The following is a 17,916-nucleotide window of genomic DNA, read 5'->3' as shown; positions in this document are numbered from 1 at the left end:
GTTTTCAAGTGGTGTCAGTGGTGAGGGTTGCTGGTTTTCCCCCTCATCCTAGTGTTGGCAGAGGTGTGTCTTTGTGTCTGGGCGGTACTGGGAGCTGCGCTTCTAGGCCACCTGAGGTCTGGCTTGTCCTGGCAGCCTGCTTCTATGTATTTCTCTGTGGCCAGGTGCAAAGCAGTAAAAAGGAGAGAAAATGAAGGTGGGCTAGGCACAGAAAGAAAAGGTGCAAGAGACTAGGTTGAAAAACCAGGGGGGAAATGAAAAACACATAGGTGAGGAATGTGAAAAGAAGAGGAACAAAGCCAGATGGGACTCAGCAGGTAGATTTCAAAATAAAAGAGAAGTTTCCAAGGAAAAAGGTGGAAGTCATTTGAAAGGAAGTGCAACTGAAGGAATTGTTCACCAAACCTGTTACTAAAACAGTTTTCAGTTTTATGTCAGGAAAGGAAGATGATTGGAGTTGGTTGACTGAAGAGGAACAGGAAGCATTTGTGCTTCCCATGGCTTTCTTACTGCTTACATGCAAGCTGGTCGTCTGACCATGTTCCTACTACAGGTTCCTGGGTCCGTTTCGGTGGTTTGGGTTTTTTTCCCCTGAGATCAGATGGAAGCGCTGTCTCCTTTTTTTTCTAAAGAGAGCATTGGTTTGCCTCCCCCACCTCCACACATTCTAGAAATTCACATCAAAGAGTTGCAAGTAAACACATGCGAAAGAATGGCCAAGAGTCAAAGCAGGATCAGAGGATGTTGTCAGGTCTGGATTCCACAGGCTCAGAGTCTATATTCTGGATTTTGAGTTGGCATTTGAAAAGCAATAAAGAACAGGCTGGTTCACCAAGTGAATAATTATTTAGGAACTCCAAGATTCCTGGCATTTTTAAAGTATTAACTTCTTTTTTTCACATTAATATCAGCATTTATGGCTGGGACCTAGTTACGAGTTCTGTATTACAACAAAATGCAGTTCCACAAGGTTGGTTCTACTTCATTCAGAAGCAGCTATGCTGGTGCTTTAATTGAAAAGTCTGTGCCACAGCTGTATGACGGCAGGCTCCGAGCATGTAACACATTCTCCTCCCTCTTGAAGCTGATGATAGCCTGCCATTTACAAAACATCAACTAAACTTCTAAGTTTAAAATGGCTTTATTCCCCATGGATTTTGCTTTGTATTGCACTAAATGTTAATTTCTCTTTAATGCGTATTGTTTTAGCTTAATCTCATGCCATGATAAATACATAGTCACAACATATTGCAACATTTATAAAATGCATATTTAAAGGTGCTCTATTGCTATTCATAAATCCCTTAGGCATCACTAGCCCTTGCAAAGAATGTGGCCCCTGTGAATTTGCTGACTCCATCATGACCCTTCAAAAGACAATCAGTCAGGCCCTCCCAATCCCTCTACCTATGCCAAAGCCAGTTTGGTTAGTCTGTTCCGACAACTGTGTCTCAACCCATGAAGTCACTTTATATGAAAAACTTGTACTTGATTAAAACTTTAGTTCCATTTCTGTGTAGAATAAAACTGGGCAGACAGCTTCAGCTTATGTATGTGATGATTAACAGTTGCCTGGTTCACATACGTTATAAAATACTGTCTCATTCCCTGAATCCCAAACTAACATAACATCTTGTTAGGTGCAATGGCTCTTTGGAAATTACACTACATGTTTGTAAAGTGCCTTTTTAAGTATTGAGCAACACTTTTGCTTAGAAAGCGCTTCTGAAGGCGAGAAGAAAAAGAGCAAAGAGTTCCTGAAACATTTAAAGTTTGGATTTCCAGAGGGTTTCTCCTTTGTTTGCTTGTTTTGTTGCCTAGAAACTGACCTACTAAGAGACTCCATGTAGACAGAGTGTTCTCTGGTAGAGGCTCTCTAATGGAGAAGGGCTGTTTAATTGATATGAGCAGAAACATAAAGCATGCACGAAGAGCGAATGCCCAACAGTCACTTTGTCAAGGCGGCAAGTCAGCTGGCTAAGACAGAGACCTTTCTGTTTCAGCTTTAGTGTAAGCAGATAAACTGCTGCTCATCTTTCATTTTGCCAGCTGTTTTGAATATTGTGGATAAATACTTTTGTCTGTACTTTAACCTTAATCTGTCCAGCAATTTTAACCTATCTTGGTAACAAGACATCCATAGCATCTATAGGTGTGGTGAACTTATAAAACTAAGTAGTGAGAACTGTCAACACAGCCTATGATGTCCCCTCTCCCACCATGTTCTGTGGAGTATCTGAATTTCAGCTATATGGGCTAGGTGGAACGGAGATAGGAATAGCACACCAGTAACTGGTGATAGCCAGAAAGACAGGGGACCAGCAAGATATTGGGGTGCCACTTTAAACCGCAATGGTCCTTAAAGAACACATCACACATGGATAGATTTCATATATATAATCTGTGATTATTCAGCAGCAAGTGATGAAGTCACATAGCATAAATCCAGCCTCTGGCCTGCAGCTCACTGGATATTTATATAGCATTGACTGCCCAAAACACTTTTGCTTGACAGGATACTAATCTTTTTTATTTTTTTTTTTTTAGAGGACTGGAGTCAAATATCACTGTTAACAGTTACTGTACAGAATAGCTAAAAACTTTTTCTTCTTTTTATTATGAATAAATTTTGTTCCTGGCAGTTCAGTATTGTACATTCGGTACAGAATGAATACTTCAAACCCACAAGATTTTCTTACTCATAATTGGATTAAAATAGCGCAGCTCTATTTTGTAGATTTTCATGCCTATTTTACGTCTTCTCTTGTACAATTTTAGGGACGACAAACTTTGTTCGGAAAAAAAAGATCCCAAACTAGCAATCTGTGTTCAGACTCTTAGGCCAAAGTCTTAACTGAATGCCTTTGTCTCATGAATAGAAATGGCCTGATTTCCAGAAATGCTGAGTGTCCTCAGTTCTCAGTGACCTCAATGGACTCTGAAGAGCACCTCTAACATCTGAAACTCATGCTCCTTTTTTTTTTTTTTTGAAGCCTAAATATGGATTTATAAGCCTAATATTATTAGAAATTCAGATTTGAGAATTTGGCCTGGAAAATAGCGCACCTAATTTCTTTATTCATTGATTTCTTCTTCATCATCTTCAAATGCTTCCTCGCCATCATTTGCTGTTGCTTCTTGGTATTGCTGATACTCTGAAACCAGATCATTCATGTTGCTTTCTGCTTCCGTAAATTCCATTTCATCCATTCCTTCTCCTGTGAACCAGTGGAGGAAGGCTTTTCTCCTGAACATGGCCGAAAACTGCTCTGAGATCCTTTTGAAGAGCTCTTGAATAGCAGTACTGTTGCCAATGAATGTGGAAGCCATCTTGAGGCCACGAGGAGGTATGTCACACACCGCCACCTTGACATTGTTTGGGATCCACTCCACAAAGTAACTGCTGTTCTTGTTCTGGATGGCCAACATCTGCTCATCAACCTCCTTCATGGACATGGGACCACGGAAGACAGTAGCCACTGTCAAATATCGCCCATGTCTTGGGTCACAGGCTGCCATCATATTTTTGGCATCAAACATCTGCTGGGTGAGCTCTGGAACGGTGAGTGCTCGGTATTGTTGGCTGCCTCGGGCTGTCAAAGGAGCGAAGCCTGGCATGAAAAAGTGAAGACGTGGGAAAGGGACCATATTTACTGCCAGCTTCCGGAGGTCAGCATTTAGTTGGCCTGGAAAACGCAGGGATGTAGTTACCCCACTCATGGTAGCAGAAACCAAGTGGTTTAAATCACCGTATGTTGGAGTGGTGAGCTTCAGGGTGCGGAAGCAAATGTCATACAAAGCTTCATTGTCAATGCAGTAGGTTTCATCTGTATTTTCAACCAGTTGGTGGACCGAGAGTGTAGCGTTATAAGGCTCCACCACTGTATCAGAAACCTTTGGAGAGGGCATGACACTAAAGGTATTCATTATCCTGTCCGGATATTCCTCTCGTATCTTGCTGATGAGTAGGGTTCCCATGCCAGACCCTGTCCCTCCTCCCAGGGAATGAGTGAGCTGAAATCCTTGCAAGCAATCGCAGTGTTCGCACTCCTTTCTTACTACATCAAGTACGGAGTCAACCAACTCTGCCCCTTCTGTATAGTGTCCTTTAGCCCAGTTGTTTCCTGCACCAGTTTGTCCTAAAATAACATACAATAGGGAAAGAAAATATACAAAATTATTGGTAAGGTTTGGTATTTGCACGCTAAATGGATTCACATCTGCTATGAAAGCTGCTATAAATCTGTCAGGTAGATAACTGTGCTCTTCAGTTTTGCCTACAAATATCTTTGGAAGTATCAACATAAACTTTTTATATAGTCTCCTTTTGCCTCAAATCCCTGGTAGTTTTCATTTATGCCTTTGGGTGTATTTTTTCTTTTTTGGTATTTAACCTTCCATAAATGCAAAGATGGCCTTGACTCCTTGTTTTGAAAGATTTCACACTCCCAATCCTGCTTATTCCATAAACACAAGACGACTGTTTAATATTTAAATAATTTCTGTTTATAAGGACCATGATTTATACAAAGCTAAATCACAGACACACATTTCTAAATGAAAGGTTCTTGGACTGTTCCCATGAGACGCAGAGGCATTGTTGTCATTCAAGCATAAGGCTGGGCTTCAGAAGTCCTATTTAACTTGTTATATCAAGAACTATAGCTTTTTTAATTCATGGTTACCTGCCTGAATGAAAATACTGATCAACAGAAGCTTCAAGAATGTTATTTCAAAAACTTGGAAGTTAAGTGCCTTCTAGCTGTTACTGGTTTCCCTACAAACTCACTGTTCTTCAGGATCTGCAAAGCAACTTGGAAAATTGGATTGCTGATGTTTCATGGGCCCCTTATTTTCTCCCCAAGGCTTCCATTTTCCTTTTATGTGCCACTCAGTTTATTAAGATGGACAGTCTGGATCCTTCGCTATGTCACTATTTTGTTATTACTTCGATAACAATGAGGATTAAATGGGGGACCAGTTTTTTTCATACTCCTGTTCCTCAGTGACTACTACATGCATACATTGTGCCACTGAACTGACTTAGTGGTACTCTTGTGAGTGGTATTCAGAAAGAGCAATAGTTTCAGAATCATGTATAGAGCAGTCATCTTCTGTGTTGTTCTCCAAGACCTTCCCCTTCCTTCCTATTACCATGTCTCATTTCAATTCCCAGTGCACTGTCTTGGTGCCAAACATATGAATCAGGGAAACTGCTTGCCGGGATATTGTTTAAATATGATGCACTTTATTTTCACTGCATAAATGCTTGGTTTCCTCATGATGTATTTGGTTAGTTAATGCATTGTTCTATATGTTGCTACATTTTTCTCTCTTTGAACCTAGGGAGCTCAGCACTTCCTGTCCAGCTGGGCAAAGCACAAAGTAATATCCTTCCAGAATTAAATATGCTTGTAACCATCTGCGGTCTGCTTGAGCAGATCCCCTACTACAGATAGGGCAGCACATCAGGCTGCGCACTAAAACAAGCAGACATCACTCCAAGATGTAGAAGGATCCTAACAAAGCCAAATTCTGAGTTTAGGGCTTTATTTTGCAGATTGCCCCTTGTGTAAACATTGCATTGTTCTTCTTCAGTAGGCAGTGAGATAAAGAGAGAATGGAGAATAGGAGAGAATGAAGAATAGGAGAAAAAAAACAAGGTAAGAGGAGAATGGGAATTACTCTCACAAATGTGGAAAAGATCTTTCCATGGGTAAAAAAGAAGGATCAGTAGAGACTGATTTTACTTCCTTTGCTTAGTTTGCAGATTAAGTTCGGAGGTAAAACACCTAATACAAAGGCGGACCTGTCCTCCTTCAGGCCCTCCACTGTGCTAGGCTCCCTCAGTCTGAATTTGAATCGCATAAACTCCTAGATGCCACCTGTCTCGATTGCACTAATACAACCTTTGTATTTAAACTGCTGAGTGTAACTGTAGCAGCAGCTGCCTACACCAGTACTAATGGCTTCCCTCCAGCACACAACTATCAGCTACTCCCGTGGTAACACTGCACTTCGTCCACTAGTCAGCCACCTGCCTAGGGTCTCCGACATTTTCATTTGAAATTTCCTGCTGTGCACACATATATGCCCAGTAATCTGATACTTCCAGACCCACTGGCTCTATAGCACTGTAAGACCACCACACAGAACACGTACAATAAGCCCTGGAAGCTCCAGACTTCTTACCCATGACAATACAGTACAGTCTGGAGGTGCCATGGCTCTGACAAGGCTGCCACACACCTGGAAATCTTGATCATGATCCTGTAAAACCCTACTGGATGCCCTCCACTTATGAGGTACCTACCAGACCTCTGAAAATCTTAGACAAACACATAAAATGATCAAATTCCACCAGGACTAAATCTCTAGGTGGAAAATGAGCCTGTCTCTACAAAAATCAGGACTTGGTAGATCTTTTGCCAATCCTGGAAGCTCTGCATTGTATGCAGCCTGTCTCTAGCATTCTGCCTCTGCCTTTTCCCACTGTGCATTTACTGAGATCTAAAAGAAGTCTACACGAAGCAACCCTGCAACTTATCTGCACTCTTGGTACCTCCAGATCCTTCTACCACTATTTCTTTCTCCAACACATTGTAGGGTTATCACACATGTTCAGGTTGAGCTGCACACGCATAGAAGCCATTTGTCTAACGGTCAATTTATTTTTTAATCCCTAAAATGGCAACTATTTCCTGCAATCTTCTTTCACTCCTTTCCTCTCCTCACTGCTTGAAATAAAAGACAGACCTGGGAAGAGAGATCAGTAGCTTGCACACTAATGCTTAGAAGCCCAGTATGAACACCCTTGGTGCAGAACACACAGTATGATTTAGAGAGGGAGGGACAGCTCCTTTGACTGGCTAACAGCCATTTTGTGGTTGCCCCTACCAGATCAGAAAACTTAAATTGGGGTGGTATCTATGCAGCAAAGCTAGCAAGGGTGTACACAAGAAAAGAATGACAAATGCAAAAACGTACAAATGAAAACTGGTGAACGAGATACAGAGTTCACAGCAGGTCCTGGTGGGCAATTGTGTGCTGTCAGAAGGCCAGGAGACCTGCTGCTCTCATGCAGCAGAATCATTCCACCTCCGCTTCTTCACCCTTTAGATCACTACCTTGTCAACACAAGCATTAAAGCACAAGGATTATTTTTGTGTCCATCTCAATCTCCTGCTAGTCTGAGCTAAAATTCCTGTATCTGGAGTGTGCAATCATGTACTCAATATACCTGAATGAAATCCTCATTGATGGTCCATGGTTACTCACTATACAGACATGGGCACATGCAGGTATATACAAGCAGAGGCGGAAAACATCACCACCAGAATGAGCCCTAACAGCCTGCGGTACAGCAAGTATGGAACTGCCAGCTTCTGCCACAAAATCCTTTGTGGGCCCAGGCCAGATTTTTGAAAGAGAAAACAAAATGCTTTTTTGGCTTTTGACACAGAAGATCATTACTTCAGCGCTCAGGCAGCCATTCTGCATTATTCAGCAGGTTGGGAGGACAGTGCCTGATGCTGGCAGGGGCCTCTGTCAGATACAAGTTGATCACATGCTGCTGGTTCCTTGTTAGCTTGGCAGGAAGGGAGTACAGTGAACTGGACTATGTTGAAGACACTCTGAATTGATTTTTCTCTGGTTTTACTGGTGGTATGCCAAACCATAAAGCTCCAGTTCAGATATATCCATAGGTCAGGTGAATTCACTTTCAGAGGGCTTGCATGGTCCATGCAGGAGAAAGGGAGTGAAAGGAGAAACCTGAACATAGAAACATACTTCATAAAGCTGCCTGTGTCTATGGCTTTTCTCCTCAAGCTTACTTCTACATGTTTTAACTTAAAATTCCTTTGAAAGAGACCCTTAACATCACTGCCCATGGAGTATACAGGAGAACAATAGGGACAGCATTGAAAGTTTTAAGTCAGTTAAAGGGTTAAAGTAACTCTGTATGGCCTTGACAGCAACAACCCAGGCTGAAGTTTGTTTTATACCACCCAAACAATGTTTATGTTTTCTCTGTCTGTCCCTGGCATTGTTCCTTCCTTATGTTAACACAATATACCAAACTAAGTTGAAACCTAAGCTTGCATTGGCAGGAGGCACTGTGTTTTGTGGCTAGCGCAGACTTGGAAACCAAAAGGACACGAGAGTCCTCATGGTAGCTTTCATTCAGACTTCCTGTTTCAGCAAGTGGATCACTTAACTTTCACACGCTGTTTCTCCTTTAGTGCAACGGAACCGATAATCCTTCTGTACTTTGTAAGGATGTTATGAAATTTAATCCTGGCAATGTACATTTTTAAGCTTCAATGGAAAGTACTAAGGAAGTCCAAAGTGAAACAGTGAAGGCTAGAACAACCCTCTGCAAGAACACTGCAAAACCAGAAGTTCCCCACCTGCTCTCAGACTGTTGCTTATTATGTTGGAAAATAACCCAGTAACTGGCTATATATGATAATGTTTTCCATATTACAGTTGGTCTTCCTCCACTATTTACTATACTGTAAGGATCTGCTGAAAAAGTTGAATTACACAGCCTATAAACAATTTAATGCTCAAGCATTTAATGTGAATTCAAGTGAAGAGTAGTCCGGTTGGTTTGTGGTTGAGGTTTTTTCCCCCCTCTCCATTTTCTGCAGAATTTCCATGCATTTTGTTGTAAAGGAGTGGTCTTAGGATTTCTCTGGAGTTCATATATATGGAAAGCAAATGTAGTTTATCTGAATACCATAGGAAACTTTCAGTACTTTGCTAATTGAAGGAATGATTAACAGAAGAATGACTTTTCAGTTAACGGGATCTTTTAGCTGACTTACAGGTAATTGGAATTGTATTGTTAAGCTATTAGGATTTCTCAGTACTAACAATCACTCTGGAATAGGGAGCTTAAATGCTTTTTGACCATTCACTTGGTCATCAAACACCTGTTGGACAGTTTTGGTTTTTTAAAAAGTGACCTCCACATACCAAAGATGAAATTATCAGGCCGAAAGAGCTGACCAAAAGGACCGGATCGCACACTATCCATGGTTCCCGGCTCCAGGTCCACTAAGACTGCTCTTGGTACGAACTTCTGGGCTACAATAAAAAGTAAGCATGCCCTTAATGTTCTGAGATAAGCTAACACAGTTATAGCTCTCAATACACAAATACATTATGTCTCATATTATTAGTCTAATATAGGTCGTATGTATGTAAATATTTCCTGTACAGGAAGTCATGGGGGTGAAAAAACGCAGCACCGTAGGAACAAATCAATTCTGCTTGAAAAACAGACCTGACATCTTTTGGGTCATACAGATGGTATATTACATTTTGTAAGCTCTTTTTTAACAATAGATACAAGGGAGGGAAGTTTCTGATTAGAAAAAAAAATGGTTGACATGTTCTTTCTAAGAAAGTAGATAAACTTTTCTATGAATAATGAGGTGAATGAAGGGTTTGTGTTCAAATGATCCTAACACATCTCACAAGCTTTTATGCTTGAAGGATTCACCTCCACTGAAAGAGCTACTTGGTGTAGGTGGCAAACAGTAGTAGATTAGCACATCTACCACAAAGCACAAAATAAAGAATCCGTATCCAGTTGAAATTGTTCAAGGAAACTCAGGTAAAGAATATAAATTAACCTGAGCTGGACAAAAGATGAAACATTCACACTTGCAGGTTCATGTCAATAGACCAAAGCACTCATAATACCCATTTTACACTGTTAACAACCTTCAACGCCAGACTGACTCAGAGGATTTGGGCACCTTTGGCATCTTATTAATGAATCATCATTAAGTTCTCCATTACTTGTGGCCCAACCCTCTCAGTCATGAAATCAGAGACAGAGTACTACAGATGCAGGCTCATATAACCAACAGTTTAATTTAGGGCAATTGATAAGACGCATCTGATGAAATAATCATACGTTAAAAGAGCAAACACCTAGCATAGTGTTAAATAATAAACAAACTTCCACCTCCAGACCCTAAAGAAAGCCCCTTGTGCCTTTTCTCTCTGCCTAGGGAGATAACACCCAGTTATCAGTTTGCAGGAAAGTAGATAATCTTTTCTGTGTATAACGGGGTGAGCTGGGATCAGCTGGGGGGCTGATGGCACGCGAGGAGCGTGACCAGATGTGTAATACAGCTTCACAAACCCGTTCTCTCCCAGATTTCTGTGCCCCTTCCCACGGAGTCCCCTGTCCCGCACCCCTCCCCATCCCACACTTACAAGATGATTCATTATAGTAGACATTGATCCTTTCCAGCTGCAGCGCTGAGTCACCGACGTAGCCTCCGGCTGGGTCAATGCCATGCTCATCACTTATCACTTCCCAAAACTAAGGGAGGAAAAGGAGAAGTGGGTTGGGAACTCCCCTGCGGAGCACGGGGGGCCCGGCCCAGCCCCAGCGCCCGGGCGCGGGGGCGGCGGCCCCGCGGCTCGGCCCGGCCCGGCCGCAGCTGCCAGATTCCTGGCGTGCCCGCCGCCCCTCCCTGCCTGGGACGGGACGGGGCGGCAGGCACAAACCGGGCAGGCACCAGGATTTAAACCCAACAGACAAACGGCGGCCGCCCAACGCCTCGTCGGACGGGCTGCGGCGTTCCCGTGTTCGGAGGGGGCTGTTGGGACTCCTGCCACCCTTCCCCGCTTTTGAGCCACGGCCTAGCCAGTTTAAACATAAAAATAATTTAAAAATAATAATAAAAAAAAGTCCCGTTTGGTTTCGGTACTTCCCAAAGCCTTTTATGGTCACGAGGAGACGTGAGATGCGCGGTGTCCCGCGTCCCGAGCGCGCCCGGCGCCTCTCGGCAGCGGCTCGCTCGGGGCTCGGGAGGGCAGCGGCCGGCGGTGGAGGGGGGGGGGGGGGGGCGGCTGGCACAATCCAGCCCTGCGGGACGAAATAGCCCGGAGAAGCGGCCGGGCGCGTCCCCCAGGCGCTTAGAGGCTCCGCAAGCGGCGGGTAGGCAGCGGCGGCCCCGGCTCCCCTCAGGCTCACCTTCGTCCCGATCTGGTTTCCGCACTGGCCCGCCTGGATGTGCACGATCTCCCTCATGGCGATGCCCCCCGCGCACCTCGGCTCGCCCGCTCTACCCGCCGCCCAGCCCAGCTATGCGCGGCGCCGGCCCACCGGGCGGCGCTTTATGGGCTCCGAGGCGGCGCGCGCCCACCCCTCTCCCAGCTCCCCCCCCCCCCCCCTCCGCGGCGCTGCGGCTCGCCCAACGGCCGGCGCCCCGCGCGCGCTTCGCCAACGGCCGCCCCCGCCGGGGACCGCCCTCGCCCCGTCGGCGGCTCGGCCCCGCCGCCGTGTCAAGGGGGAGCGACGCCACCCGCTCTGTAACATCGACCTCTCACACCTTCCTCATCTGCAATGAGGGTCCCGGGGGGGGTCCTCCTGGCCCAGAGGTGGCTCCCATCCATGCTGTGCTTCTCACCCAAACCGTGTTTGGCAAACGCGGGTACGTATGTCATCTTCGCCCACCAAGGAATCTTGCCCGTGCTGCGTGCAGGCAGACATCATTGCCTTCTCCTGTTATTCCTTGGTCTGCTGCCCCGGCGGCCGGGCAAACTGCACCCTTCACTGAAGTGGCAGCATCCAAAGAAACGGGTGGGCCTTCCCAATGCCTTGCCAACGGCCATCTTCTTTGCATCGCTGTTTTCTGACGTGGTTTTCCTAGCAGATAACAAGCCTCTGCATGAAACTTGTAACTGGAAAGGCAAGCAGACTTTATGGAGCGACTTTCCTGAAAACTCATGTCACCACAATACAGAGCATCCCCGGGAATATGTAGAGTTTGGATAGCCTGATTTTTAATGAAAAGGGAAATTTTCTTTCTCCTCCAGAGAGGAAACACGTTCCCACAACTGCTGTATCATCTACTTTATGATCCCTTTAGGTAGCTGTTGCATGGTTTCCCAGGCAGAGAAAAGCTGTCTAGCTTGGCTACCTGTTTTAATGCCCGTGTGACTTTTCCGTGGGATGCCGTTGTCTATGTAGCATATTCTGATATATAGCCCTGGTGGGAGGCATTAATCTGTCTATGCACATCTCCACTGTCTAACCACATCTCTGCTGTTATGCAAGAGCAGCCCTGAGGCCAGAGTTACAGAACCTCATTATCTGCTTGATCAAAGGTGACCCAGCTGGGACTCTCCTGCAGAATAATCTTGGGTGCTCTCTACAGCTTGAACACAGTTAAGGTAACCCCCATCAATCAATAAATAACCCCCAAATAACCCAAAATCTGTACTCAGGCTGGGAGGCCACCTCCTGCCTGCCTGCCCTTATGTTGCTGTGACATGACCGATGTCAGCTAGACTGTGTGCTCTCGGCTCCAACCTTGCCTTTTCATAAATGTTTTTCAGCAGGGCTAGCAGCTTCTTGCAAATGACCTCCGAGCAGCCCCCACACACCATGCTAGGCTGAGTCAAATGTCTTTCTGACATCAGTGAAGCAGCTGGAGGATCAGTGTGTTTGCCTTGCAAGCAGCCACCAGCGCAGGATTGGATACTATGTGCCTTTTTCTCTGCTGAAGGACTCAAAATAAATGTCCTTCTCTGTGTGATCTGCATTTTTGGAAGAGATCCATGAACAAGAAGTCATTTGTTCAGTAGACTGATTAGTGAGGCTGTCTTGGGCTTTGCTTGAATCTATATGTCCTTGAATATGCTTTCCAGGCCTGGCTTTCCCCACGCTTTGCAAATCCTTCCATATACTGTTGTATCATTCGTACTTGCCATCAACTTGCCTGTTACGATCATTTCTGCTGGTATGCCACTTTTTAAAATTCAATTAGTTCCCAGGTCCAGCTAGTGGTAAGTGTGTTCCCAATAGGCACATGCACATGCATACACACACGCACACCCTCACACATGCATATACATACACATATGGCTGGCCACACTGATTGACACAGGCAGAAAACACAGCACTCATGCAAACACAAACAGCACTAATGGCCTCATCCTGTTCCCCTCTCTGGCTAATCAGGACAGAAGCTCATTAATGGAAAATAAATATGTATTTGTATACATCTATACAATATTGATCCCTCCAGTATCTGGTCTTAGACACTCATCCTATTCAGTAGCTGACCCCTGGATCCCAAGTCTTCCCAGTTGCTGGCACCTGGAAATGTTATCCCCAGAGGCCCATAGCTCCATTGCAGTTGCTGGTATTCAGACCTACACACACACACACGCGTGCACGTGTGCGCAAACACACACATACACACACAAACACAAACAATGGCTCCCTGCTCCAGTAGCTGGTCTTAGGACAGTCAGCCTATTCAGTAGCTGGCCCCTGGATCCCCAGTTGCCTCACACAGAGACACAAACAGGCAAACAAGCTTCTCAGGTAGCTGGTCCAGACTTCTGACCTTACCAGTAGCTGACCCCCAGACCCCCACCACAGTCTCCCCAGTAGTTGGCTTGGACCCCCTGGTCCCTCCAGTAGCCACCTCACAGATCCTCTGGTCTCTTCACTGTCTTACCTGGACTTACGGCTGCTCCAAAAATTGACTCCCAAGCTTCTTATCCTACGCTTCAGCTAGCCTGGCTTGGTGTTTACTAGTGACCACACACTGACACACAGATCCACGTAATGTGCGTGCACTCTGGTCTCTCCAGCTGCTCAATTACAGACGCACAGGTCCCTATGACTTGTGACCCCCACCTCTAATTGCTGGCACTCAGACCACCATACACATACATACACAGGGAATATTGACCCTCTCTCTCACCCAGGAAAATAATTAAAATACAGTTCAATAAGACAAGACAGACTGAGGTGATCAAGTGCAAGGCATAGCCAGACAGGCGTACTGACCAGCAACCTGTTTACACCCAACCAGGCCATTTTAGCCCTGTATCTTTTTATTTTTCCACACCAAACCACCTTTATCCCCCCTTTTTCCCACCTTTGATTCCTTCTCTCAACATCCCATAAGTCATCTTGTACAATCCCAAAGATGCTCTTCCCCTCCATCCCCTAAAGAATCCCATACCCCTGCAGGCAGTAGCCCCTCTCTATACAGTGATCCATGGAGCCTCTCCTATTGACTGGTGTTGATCGGTGTCACACCCAGCCCACGGGCTGATCCTTTTCTGGGAGGAGCCAGGGCAGGGGCTCCTTTTCTCTGGGTATGTTATTGGGGTTCCCCCACCTGCCATTGTTCCTCTGTGCTCCTTTGTGTTCATGGAGATAAGTCTTGAATCACATAACCCAGCAGTAGATCAAACCCATTCGATCATCTGAATCAAATATTATATTTTGAGAATAAAAGTAAGAAGGAAAAAATGGACATAGGTAGGCCAGGGAGGAGGTAAAAGAAGCAATGAGAGTGTATTGTAGTAGAGCCTTTAGTCCATGTGCCTCCTGAAAAGCTGTATAGGTTGCACTGCCAGTGTCTGTCATCTTTGAAAGGTTTGTCTACTGTTTGGGAGCAGCAGTTGGTCAAACACTGTTTAGAGGCCAAAACTTCAGCCAGTTTCCCACACATACAAAGTAACCCACTGAAGTATGCCTAAGACTGTAGAACTGTGTGCATGATGAAGGTGAGCAACAGTTTATGCAACAAATTTGCATCTCATTTGTACACATTTTATAGCTACATAAATATGTTCTAATATTCAGTCAGGCCTGAATCAACCTGCAGCTTCTCCATATTTTATTGCTAGTAATTTGAAAAGAAGCAACACCGGTTTGTTGGTCATTGAACGTAAAGGTACCTTCAAATCCTTTTCATCCATGCTTGTGTTTACTTAGTAGTTCAGCTGACTTAGGAGGTGGAGGTGCCATTATAACCTGTGTCTACAAAAGCCTGCACATTCTCTTTAAGTCTCCACAGGCTTGGTCTGGGATTTTAAAGGCACTTAGGTGTTTCAAAATCCTACTATGTACTTAACAGCTATGGATTACTTCTGGATGTGTTTTAAAACCCCACTAAACATCTCTTGGAAATTTAAGGCACCTAAATGTCTTTAAAGATTTCTCTCTAGGTGCTTCATCTGACTGAATCCATGAGATTCATCCTATAAATAGATTAACATAGGAACACACTGTAAATTCTGTACAATGGATTTTCACTTGTAGTTGGCTGTGTAGTCTCTTTCTCAGGTACCTATAATATATATTGACTTCTAATCTTCATAACTCAGTCTTTTTTTCTTCCCATTCACTTCATAGGCTAATTTAATATTTAGAGTATGCCTTTTTTCACCATGCACAAAATAGGAAGAAAGCTTTCTTAAGATTTCACTTGCAGATTTACTCCCTTCATTGTTTTTCCTTTTTTCCTTCCTTTTGCAACTTTAACTTCACTTCTGTTGTTAAAAAAAAAATCAATTAATATATTCAACCTGAAAAGTTAGTATGATGTTGCGATAGCTACAAACCATCAGCCCAACTTTGCAAACTCGTGCTCCAGACAGCCTCTTGAACGATCAGTTTACATGACTTACGTTCTCAAAGTGTCTTTTGCTGCTAGGTGTGGAAGCAAAAGATTAAATAATAAAAGAGGTCCATGCTTGCATTTTAGGGAGTGGCATGACCCTTTATGATAGACAGGATGTGAATTAAGGAAGATCTGACTGCTAGGCCAAGTCTGGATTTGTCTGACATTTCCAGCTGGTAAAAGCCTAGAACAGTTCATTTCCTCTGGACAACTCTTTGGTGCTCCAATGTGACGGGCAGAGCTCATGTGGTTCTTTATTCCTGTTAGTGAGCATTGACATGGATTTTGGCTGTCAGACTTAGCAGCAGTATCAGAGAGTAGCAGCAAATGAAATACTCATATTGCTCCTGTGCGAGATCCAGCTGCCTTGAAAAAGCTGTATACGTTCATGGTCAAGACAAATTGATGGGGCCATGTGGGGTTGCAGAGCCTCCAGTATTCTTGTCTTCAGCCTTTCGCACGTACTCCTTGCTCTTGCAAAGGCTAAAATAGAAATGGATACCTACAAGATGATGAATTTCACAAGGCAGGACAAAATGTGTAAGGTGCCCATGCCACAGAGTAAAAGGATTTTCCAGTAATAGCAGCCCAAGCAATAGTCATCTCCCACAAAGTCACATGGAAATTTGCTTTAATGCCCTGGAAAAACCCCAGCAAAGTTCTTCTGTATTTAGCTAGTCATATGATATGATTGTTAAGCTGCTTCCTGCTTTTCAGGAAACACATTTGTGTTTATAGCAGGGTTGTTGCTAGGACTATTTCTATTTACTGGAGTTTTTAAGGACTAGAGAGAAATTCATGTCATAGCAGAACAGTTAACATGATAGCTACTATTTTCTTTTTCAGAATGATAAATATGCTGTATTTTGATACATAAGAATATCAACAAGGGTCTATCCAGTGTTATAAAGCTTGTTAGCACTTACATTAACTACCAAAGCAATAAATATAATCCACATGGTGGATTCACTCCGACAGCTTGTAGCAGGCCAGTAAATGCTACTAACCCCACGGTCACCTTTAGGAGGATGGTCCCAGGGTCAATGTTGTTCCTTCCTCTCCTCTTTAGTCTGAAAGGTTTTCATGCAAGTTAAAAAAAAAGAAAAAAAAAATCTTAAAACGGTTTGGCTTTGTTTTTTTTGCCTGGCTTCCTGAGGAAACAAAGCATGGGAAGTCATGCTCTGTGCAAGTGTGTGCCCATGTATCTCCACCACCACCTCCTTTTCAATCTGTCAGCCTCTTGTGACAAAATCTGAGAGAGGCATGTGAGTTCCAGAGATATTGCAGCTGCAGAAGAGTCTAGAAACAGCTCAAGAACCCGACAGCATGGTCAAACATTTTAAAAGGAGAAGGGAGAAAGCAAGACACACACACAGAAGTGTACAGTCTAATAAGGCTAACGTCAGCATACACATTTATCACAGGTGTTTTGCAGTTTATATTTTGCCTAGAAAAGCCACTATATTTCATATGGTCCTCAAACAGTTTCTTGCTTTGTTCCGCGCCCGTTAAGCTTGTTGCTGTGGAAGCTGTGGTGTCACTAATTGCCACCTATGCTCAAACATAGTACTCAGGGGTTTGTTTTAATGCTACTCACCTGTCTGCTTTCTAACTGTAGCTGTCAGTGGAGATAATGCTGGTGTTTGTGGTTTAGCCCACAAGATGCGGTCTGAACTTTGTAATGTTAAAGCAGAGGTCACTACATCAGGTCAGGGGTAAATATGTTTATGGATGAAAAGTCTGAGAGACCATGAAGCAACACTGGAGGAATTCCACCATCTTGTCAAAAGGAGTTTCTAGCTGCATTTTCACACACTTTTCTCACTGTTTGACAAGATGAATGGAAAAACACTATAACTCCAACCCTGAATATTAACGTGTTTGAGTTCAGTTGCCTTTGCACTTTCCAGCACTTACTGTCTTTTCGTTTGTAACACATTTTCTGTCCTTTGGAAATGAATATTTTCTTTCAGCCCTTTGTTCCTCCCTGTGCTTAGCCTCAATGCCAAAAATAACTTGTCCAGGACTTTTTGCGGAGTTGGTCATAGTGATTTTTATGCAACAGCTGTAGCAGCTGGAGAAGAGGGAGGCATGTACCTGCCTGTTTTGTCAGGCAGAACGTGTGTTTGGTGTGGCTATGTTTTCAACTTCCATTCTAATAGGTCACTTAGCTACATAAACAAACAGAGCCAGAGAATGGGCTGCACTGTGTGTTCAACAGAGTCAGTAAAATGTCCAGGTTAGTGTTTTCTTATAGCTACAATCAAGACTATGGGAATACAAAATTAAGGCAGGCATTCATCTACATTCAACTCTCCAGCCTCTCTGCACATGAGAGATTTTGGGGAACAGAGCTGTTTGAAGGACAGAATGAAAACAAATTTTAGCTGGAATGTGTACTCTCCATTATCTGTATCACGCAGTGAGTGAGTGGTACAGCTGAAAGAGGACGATG

The 17,916-nt window shown here is 44.0% G+C and overlaps 1 protein-coding gene across 6 annotated transcripts; it reads right to left on the bottom strand.

Moving 5' to 3' along the window:
• Window positions 1-882: 882 nt before the first annotated feature.
• TUBB6 (tubulin beta 6 class V) lies at window positions 883-11,097 on the bottom strand. 6 transcript variants are annotated; one of them, XM_050892415.1, is made up of 6 exons: window positions 11,003-11,097; window positions 10,237-10,345; window positions 8,983-9,093; window positions 4,049-4,139; window position 3,986; window positions 886-3,441 (listed from the first exon to the last, which is right to left on the bottom strand). In XM_050892415.1, the coding sequence occupies exons 1-6, from the start codon at window positions 11,057-11,059 to the stop codon at window positions 3,076-3,078; spliced, it is 735 nt and encodes a 244-aa protein (XP_050748372.1). In that variant the 5' UTR covers window positions 11,060-11,097; the 3' UTR covers window positions 886-3,075. The 6 variants fall into 6 exon arrangements, with proteins under 6 accessions (XP_050748373.1, XP_050748372.1, XP_050748370.1 ...); XM_050892416.1 differs by lacking the exon at window position 3,986 and having other exon boundaries at window positions 883-3,209; window positions 4,068-4,139; XM_050892413.1 differs by having other exon boundaries at window positions 890-4,139; window positions 8,983-9,088; window positions 10,214-10,345.
• Window positions 11,098-17,916: the final 6,819 nt, after the last annotated feature.

The sequence above is a fragment of the Gymnogyps californianus genome, chromosome 2 (genome assembly GCF_018139145.2).
Source record: "Gymnogyps californianus isolate 813 chromosome 2, ASM1813914v2, whole genome shotgun sequence".
Lineage (NCBI taxonomy): Eukaryota > Metazoa > Chordata > Aves > Accipitriformes > Cathartidae > Gymnogyps > Gymnogyps californianus.
The sequence above is the reverse complement of the archived record's forward strand: the minus strand, read 5'-3'. Positions and strand labels throughout refer to the sequence as shown.